The 8,975-nt window shown below is 30.1% G+C and overlaps 1 protein-coding gene across 1 annotated transcript; it reads right to left on the bottom strand.

Moving 5' to 3' along the window:
- Positions 1–4,466: 4,466 nt before the first annotated feature.
- Positions 4,467–8,077, bottom strand: LOC134697072 (uncharacterized). The gene is made up of 2 exons (XM_063559104.1): positions 7,988–8,077; positions 4,467–5,467 (listed from the first exon to the last, which is right to left on the bottom strand). Exons 1-2 carry the CDS (start codon positions 8,039–8,041, stop codon positions 5,231–5,233), a joined length of 291 nt encoding a protein of 96 aa, XP_063415174.1. The 5' UTR covers positions 8,042–8,077; the 3' UTR covers positions 4,467–5,230.
- Between the last annotated feature and the right edge of the window lie 898 nt (positions 8,078–8,975).

The raw sequence follows: 8,975 nt of genomic DNA, 5'->3' as shown, positions 1-8,975 counted from the left end.
TCATTTCAGTATCTTTTCAGCCATTCTATTTGGTCTCTTTCTAGAAAAATTGCTTAACTGTGATTTTGAGAAAGTTCGAAATCGACTGAACTATCTGTCAAATTAAAGGTTTGAAAAATATCTACATCAAAAATGATATCATTTACAAACGGCGAATATGTTTTCTATATTTAAAAAAAACAAGATGTGGAATGATTGCCATTGGTACAACTCTCCACAAGAGACCAATTGACGCAGAATTAAACAGAATTAAACAGCTATTTGTAACCGTACGGCCCTGCACACGTGTCAAAATTTGTACCAACTATTTATAATAAATATGTAATATTGATTTGTTTCAATAAATATTTCCTTTTTCTTACTTTTCAACCAGAAATTTTAAATTGAGAATGGAAATGGGGAATGTGTCAAAGAGACAACAACCCGACCAAATAAAAAAACAACAGCAGAAGGTCACCAACAGGTCTTCAATGTAGCGAGAAATTCCCGCACCCGGAGGCGTCCTTCAGCTGGCCCCTAAACAAATATATACTAAGTCAGTGATAATGAACGCCATACTAATTTCCAAATTGTACACAAGAAACTAAAATTAAAATAATACAAGACTAACAAAGGCCAGAGGCTCCTGACTTGGGACAGGCGCAAAAATGCGGCGGGGTTAAACATGTTTGTGAGATCTCAGCCCTCCCCCTATACCTCTAACCAATGTAGAAAAGTAAACGCATAACAATACGCACATTAAAATTCAGTTCAAGAGAAGTCCGAGTCTGATGTCAGAAGATGTAACCAAAGAAAATAAACAAAATGACAATAATACATAAATAACAACAGACTACTAGCAGTTAACTGACATGCCAGTTCCAGACTTCAATTAAACTGACTGAAAGATTATGATTTCATCATATGAACATCAGGCACAATCCTTCCCGTTAGGGGTTTAGTATCATACCATCATAACATATATGAGAAGAACATAACCCGTGTCATGCCAACAACTGTTTTTAGAATAAATGTGTTTAGTTCCGACGCTAAAAACCTTATTAATGACTCAATATTAACCCCAATATATGCAATCTTTAATGACTTGACAACAGTATCGTAATTATATCCCTTCTTAATAAGTCTATTCAAAGGTTTTGTAAGTTTCTGAGGTGAATACTGACACCTTTGTGCTTTAAAAAGAATATTTCCATAAAAAAATGGATGTGAAATACCTGAACGTATAAAAAGTCTGCATGTTGAGCTATATTTACGAATGATGTCTTTATACTGATGATAAAATTTAGTAAATGTTTTGACAAGTTTGTGATATCGAAAACCCTGGTGTAATAATTTTTCAGTAATACATAGATTTCTCTCGTTAAAATCTAAAACAGTGTTACAAACATGAGCGAATCGTACAAGTTGAGATATATAAACACCGTAAGATGGTGACAAGGGAACGTCACCATCTAAAAACGGATAATTAACGATAGGAAATGAAAAATCATCCCTTTTATCATAAATTTTAGTATTCAGCTTTCCGTTAGTGATATAGATATCAAGATCGAGGAAAGGGCAGTGGTCATTGTTAGTATTAGCTTTATTTAAAGTAAGTTCAGCAGGATAAATTTCATACTGTAGTCGTCATTATTGAGAGCCAAAATGTTATCCAAATATCTAAAAATATTATTAAATTTGTTTATCAGATGTTGTTTTGATGGGTCTTTGTTTATTTTTGTCATAAATTGTAACTCATAACAATACAAAAAAAGGTCCACAATAAGTGGTGCACAGTTAGTCCCCATTGGAATTCCGATAATCTGACGATATACGGAATCCCCAAAGCGAACAAAAATTTTATCTAGTAAAAATTCAAGGGCATATATAGTATCAAAGCAAGTCCAATTAACATAGTTTTTTTGTTTATTGCTACTAAAAAATGACCTTAAAGAGTTTGAACATTTTGATTTTTTGAATGCCCATTTAATTAGGTGTGTGAACTTTTTCTTAATAAGAATGTGAGGCAATGTGGTATACAGGGTAGAAAAATCAAAACTTTGAACAGATTCAAAATCACCAATATAAGCATGCAATTTATCAAGTACTTCCAACGAGTTCTTGACACTCCAAAAGTAATTTATTCCACTATTTTCGAAGGCCTTATTTGAACAATTTATAATACAGTTTTTTAATTGTACCAAGTGTGCTGGTAAGGAGAATAGACAATTTAGTAGTTGAACAATGACTTGAAGACGAAATAAATCTATATTTGTAAGGGTTTTTGTGTAGCTTCGGAAGCCAATACATAGTTGGGACTTTCATTGTATTTGGCTCTGCTTGTAAAGCGGTGGCTAAAAGTTTATGTTTGTTACAGATTTCGTTTTCTGAAAATGGAGTCAGTTGGAATGTTGGTGAATTGGTGATTTCTTTTTTCAGAACCTCAATGTAAAATTTACGTCAAACAATAATAATATTATTAGCAGCTTTATCGGCCGGGACAAAAACGATGTTAAGATCTCCTGTTATAACATGGGAAATGGGTCCATAAATATATTCGGAATTACTGCAATTACATGAAGTAGGTGTATTTTCACTGATATTAACATCTTTTCACAATTGACTATAATTAAACACAAATTTCCCGGGAAGATTTCTTGTAAATATAACAAATAAGAGGTAGCTCAGTATTGTCAAAATATCCAGGAATTTGTTCTTTAACAGAATGGTCGTTAAATATACCGGTAATATTTACAAAATCAAAGCCTTTATTGACATACTTAATTTTAATAAAATGTTTTTTATGATCTTCAGGGCGATCAATTTTGGGAAATAGTTTAGAATAACAATATGCCATAATAATTTGAACAATTTCATACTTAGGACTGCTATATGAAATTGTGTTGCAATCCTCCAAAATTTTATTTAACTTATAAACCGGTAACGAACAGAGTTTAGTTAACAGATAATGTCTGCCGTTGTTTTTTTAAATAGAAATTAGGTCCGAAATATTGGTATGATTGGCCCGAAATTTTCTATGATTGCGATTTGTTCTACGACAGTGAGAACGGGTTTTACGAACAGTTTTTTTTAGAAACTATATCCAAAATGTTAACGGAATTCGTTCAAGATATATTACCAATTCCCATGATTTTATCATTTAGACCGAGAGGGTAAACTGTCTGTAATTTTTTAATCCAATTTAATTCAATTATTTTCCGTGATCGTACAAACTTTGAATGCGATTCACCAGGCTGCTTATTTACTACTTTTAAAGGTTGAACTGTTAAATATTTAAAATGGTGGTGTTTAAGTAACATGATCACACACTTCCTTGTTCATATATAAATACACTTTGAAGTGAATATATAATGGATCAATGCAGAGGAAGTAATCTGTTGTAAAACTGTAAAACATTTTTCCTGTTCCGCAATTTTTATAAAATAGAATTTAATATTCTAACCTCAATCGGCAGGGCTACCATGAGAATAAATATTTTCGCGCTTGAAGTTGATACAAATTTGAGAATTATGTTTGTACTTTAAATCGTTTATAGTTTCAAGTATGGTAGTACGGACTTTAATGGTCCAAAAGGGCACACTATTTAGGAAACTATTAAATTGTAAACCAATCAAATTGTTCTCGATAAATTATTTGAATGTGGACTAATGGTGGTTTTATCTTCCCACAAAAAAGTTTAATGATATCATAAATCATTGTAGATTAAATCCCGTCATAATCAAATATTTACATGATTAAAGCAAAAATATAGTAATTGAGATGTTTTCTTACATTTTTAATACTGCACATTGCTTGTACCTTTTTGACATTACAACACTTTTTTCAAGTTCATACACATCAAACTTCGAATAAAACATTTACATACGTACATACAAGCTTCGGGTTATGGGTCATCATAATTATTACTTTGCGCATTATTTTCCACAGGAGTTTGATAATAAGTTGTTAAATTTTTGTTAATGGATTCATATTATAATCATGATAATAGGCCGTCGTTATTCCAATGGGTTTTTATTGGTACTCAAAGCAGTAAAAATGTATACAAATTTAAGACAACTCCATGAAAAACAATCAACATTGATAAACAAAGTAAAATATAAATAAACAGGAATGACTGCACAATTTGTCATAACTATAAACCAACTTATTTTCGCGAGTGAATTTTTTTCGCGACTTTTTGCGAGTAGAAAAAAAAACACGATTACAAATTAAATTGTCGCGAACATGTGAAACTTAGATCTTTCTGTATTTAACTACATGTACATCTAATATCACCAAATAATAAAAAAAAATTGCACGAACAGTTTGAAATAATGATCAAGGGAACCTATTGCCTGATCGCAATAATCGAAAACCAAATATAGCAGATAGCCACAATCGACATCAAAGTAGAAACTGAAAAAGCCAGGAACAAAATAATTTGTAGGGGTTAAATGTATGTGTTAGTGCACACCTCTACCATTCATCCGGTACCACGGCTTGAAAGCACAACATGAAAACTTAAAATTCAGTTTCAAAAACTTGACTTATCAGATTTATTATAAGAAAGAAAGAAACAACTTAAACAACGAAATATGGAAACAAAAGCCTCTTGTAATGATCGTAGTGTTACGTCTAATTTAAAATGTTGAATATTTTTAACATCATTGGTTGTTCATACACACTTATTTCAGAACGTTAAGTAGAGGAATTATATTCTAATATGCATAATACAATTATTTTAAGCTTCACATACAGATTTGAATAGTTTACTCTAACTGAATGAAACCAATTGAAGGAATCCAGTTTGTCAAAATTGGCGTACTGTTTCCTCCCAATAGAATCTATCTGAAGTGTTATCATTTAACTTAACCAGCGTTACACATATTTTTTGATCCCATATTTATAAATGTATTTTTTTACCGTTCACACTATCATTATTTTCTAATTTCTGTGTATTGCTATATTTAAAAATTGTTATTGAGTATAATACTAAAATGTATGTTATATTTATCATAGACTATGCGTGAATGTGTCCTTTTAATTAGCTAGTGCACTATGCAATACGACTTGAATACTTTTTTTTATTAAGTCATTATTTATTCCTCAAAATAACAATAACACATCACACAGTATATGTTCACCATATTATGCCCAACATAGCCATTCTGAAGGAATTCATCTTTTTTATCTGAATTGTTTATGTCCATGTTTGATGGTCATGTTTTTGCTAGTCACTGCTATGTTTAAACTAAGAATCCCCTCCTCTCTCAGTCACTACCACGTGAATAGTTGAACCATTTATTATATTGTAGCTAGATAAAGTTCGACCTCTTTCAAGTTCTTTTCCAGCAAAAAGGAGACGCTGCATATCCCCAGGAATTCCAATTCGTCTCTCAACTAGTGATTTTAAAATTTCTGTAGTATCGTAAGCACAAACTTCAATAGGTACTTCCCTCCCTGTTAAAGTTTTGACATAAATCTGCATCTGAAATCATAAATAAAAAATGTCTTACTCTAATCTTATCCGGAAATATCAACATTTATTTATAACTCGGCTTTTTTAAGTATTGCTTATTGAAATCTTTTGTTTGGATTTTTTTATCATTTAATTCAGATGTCTATCTTACTACCTGGAAAATTGTAATTCTTGTGCTAAATAACTTTACCATTTTCTAGCCCGCTATATATTTGGTACATTCAAAGTGCAGTTTAAAGATACAATTGTATACAGTTCAGATTGCTAACTGTTACATATATTACGATAAGTTACAGAGTGCAATATACTTTGTTTATGTTTATCTAAATGATAAAGTATTTCGTTTATCATAGTTTTATACAAATATCCGCATATTTATAATAAAAATAATATTCGTTTATTGATCATCATTGGTTAAATTTTGAAAACAATTTAAAAAATGAATACACTTTGTTTTTTGTCACTTGATTTATTTCCAAACGTTACTTGCAGGGAAAATATGACAAAAATGAAATTCGTATAGAAAATATCGTTTTAAGATATATTATTGCGGTAATAGAGAACAGTGTTGGTTTGATGGCAGATATCCAGTCTATTTGAAATAGGCCATTTGCTTTATATGATAATATATACGCTATGTATTTTTTTGTAGTATTACTTCCAAGGACATGTAGTTTCAGAAAAAACATGTTCAGACTTAACGATCAAATAAATGTGTATGACACAAATTTACAGAGTTCAATGTTGATGAAAATACACTAAAACCAATTAAACCATTGTGGTGACGTCAGCCTATTCATTTACCGTGGATTCTTTTTCTAGAATCAACGCTTCCTAAATCTGTCTCTGAAATGAACTTAACATTTTATATTCTTTTGTTTCCTTTGTGTGCCTAATTACATTAAGTTTGAATTGACTAATTTACTGATTTCTGTTCACTTATGAAATTGTTTTAAAAACTTACCTTTCATTTTTGTAATTTCGATATGCCTTCACTGGGAATCGAACCCGTCCATGAATTCTGTAACGTGTTACTGACATCAACATGTCGACGAAACCTCTGGGCTACCAATCGGTTACGATTTAAATGTCTATTTTATACATATAAATGAATATATGATATATATCAGTACACCAGACACACTGGGCTTGTACCTTTATACATACACAATAGGCAAACGTATAGTATGAATTGGTAGCCACGAGGTTTCATGGGTAAGATAAATGATTTAAGGTACGAACTTATCTGTTAAGGTTCGAATCCCTGAATGCTCTTTGCTGTTCCTTTACTCTAGTTTTCCAGTTTTTGTTTTTGCTGTGTATGCTATTGTGGATATTTTGTTTAATAAAAGAGAGTTTGGTCGTTTATTATCGAATTATTGTTGGCTATTCCACATGTTTGAAACAAAAATTACTACCATTTTTGTTTTATAAATTAATATAAAATGATCTCATCTGTTTTACTACATAATTTTATAACTGTTTTATTCGCAAATTTCTATGCTAGAAAATCATGATGTTCCTAGAATTAGGCTTTTAGTTAGCAATTTCGGACAAATACTTATGATATGCACTATATATATGTTCTTTGTCGGGTTGTTTTCCCTTTGACACATTCTCCATTTCCATTTTCAATTTTAATAGAAATAACATTGAAATCAACATACCTTATTTTGTAATAAAAGATAACATTCAGATGCCTTAAAGTATGAGGATCTTTAATGGTTGACGTGTTGTGTTATAAATTAATATAGTTGTATTTTTTACCCTTTTGATTGTGATATTTATTTATTGTAATGGTTCGTTTGACGCGATTACATGGTTATTTAAACTCATTTACACTTTTACTAATTAAGAATAGGCGTTAATTTTTAAAAGACATTAACACAATAGTTTAAGTTATAGATACAATGGATAAGCGTTAATTCATGAAAAACAAACCATTCGCCCTCCGGGCTCATGGTTTCTTTTTCAAGAATCTACGCTTATCCATTGTATCTATATCACATAATCATTTGTTTTAAAGAAAACATATAATACATTTCCTCGTACCAAACTTTAATATATATAAAAATAGATTTTTCAAGTAAAATTTCACACAAAATTAAATAAGGAGACAACTTGCAAATTACCAAATATAAAATAGTCGTCAACTTTTAAATAAGCTGACAAGTGAAAGCAATTTAAAAATTGAAATAATTGGATACACGAAATTTGAAAGAAAAGATGTTAACCAAAATTACTTTAACGTTATTTATGTTTTATTGTACCCAGTGATTAGTTTAGTAACTTTTGTACTGTATATAGTTTTATTTGATTTGTTTAAAAATGTAGCACTATATCTTATTTTTAACCTTCAAACGACTGATATTACATATTATTATATAGCTGTTCAAGTTTTTATTTTCGTTTTCATAAAACATAATTCTTGTATGATAATTATCTAAATGAATTGGATTAGATGTAAGAAGAAATTAATTGGATAATCTAAATGAACACATAACAAATGTTGTTGATATTCATACTTACTACAATTGTTATTATTTTTTTCCGTACGTCTAGAACGTTAGTCAGGTCGTTCATGTGTATTATACTGCCGTGTTTCGATGACACTGAATGTATATTGATTGTGTCACAGGATGTGTTACATCTTTTTTTTTGGAAAATCCGTCTAACTAACAATACACATACCATACCGTCTTATGAGTTATATTGTATTTGATTTTCTTTTTTCTTATTTTGAATTTAATAAACAAGGAACAACGAATCTAAAAACCGAATTTATAGTGCATAATAGCAAAATATAGTTATACACGAACTTAAAAATGATAATGTTTCATTCAGTCATCACTTATGGCATGAATAAAGACGGAGAAAAACGATTGAGAGCAAACAAAGACAAACGACAGATTTTGTATTTGCAATAACAAATAAATGAAATTATATATTTGAATTGACTATTCTAAATTTATTTGTGTCCATCCTTATTTGTATTATTGTATAAAGGAATTGACAAAAATGCAAGCTACCGGGGGTTATATAAGATTAGCTAAATACATGTATTTGAATTTATTTGTCTCATTCATCAATTAAAGTGAAACAATTAAATATCAATTAGGCTCAATTTTGTCAAGATAAGCAAAGTAACATCGATGCTGAATTATTTACTTTCAAGTAAAAGCTCTACATGATCACATCTTTATTTAATGACCTTCAATTCATCCCGTAATCTAACGATAAACATAGATTGCGCATGTTTAAATCTTGTTCAGCAATATCAAGGAAAAACATGTCAACATTTAAAGTGAAACAAAGGTAAATCATGCATTTCCGTGACTGGTTCGAGGAACCAAAATATACTTTTTATAGAGATGAAAACGATGCTTTATTGATTTAAAAAAAATGAAAACTGACAGATCTAGAAACATCAAATTGCATCAGGACAATATCTATTTATATTTATGTATATGTTTTATGACGGGTAATGTAAATGTCAGCAGACTTCGGAGTTCACATA

Source organism: Mytilus trossulus, chromosome 14 (assembly GCF_036588685.1).
Source record: "Mytilus trossulus isolate FHL-02 chromosome 14, PNRI_Mtr1.1.1.hap1, whole genome shotgun sequence".
NCBI lineage: Eukaryota > Metazoa > Mollusca > Bivalvia > Mytilida > Mytilidae > Mytilus > Mytilus trossulus.
Note: the sequence above shows the minus strand (reverse complement) of the source record. Positions and strands in the feature narration are given on the sequence as shown.

Bases quoted from the DNA above. Each gene is read 5' to 3' on its own strand.
- LOC134697072 (XM_063559104.1), bottom strand. From the start codon at position 8,041: ATGAACGACCTGACTAACGTTCTAGACGTACGGAAAAAAATAATAACA. The intron at 5,468-7,987 runs GTAAGTATGAAT...TTATGATTTCAG, and splicing joins AAAAAATAATAACAATTGTA to ATGCAGATTTATGTCAAAAC.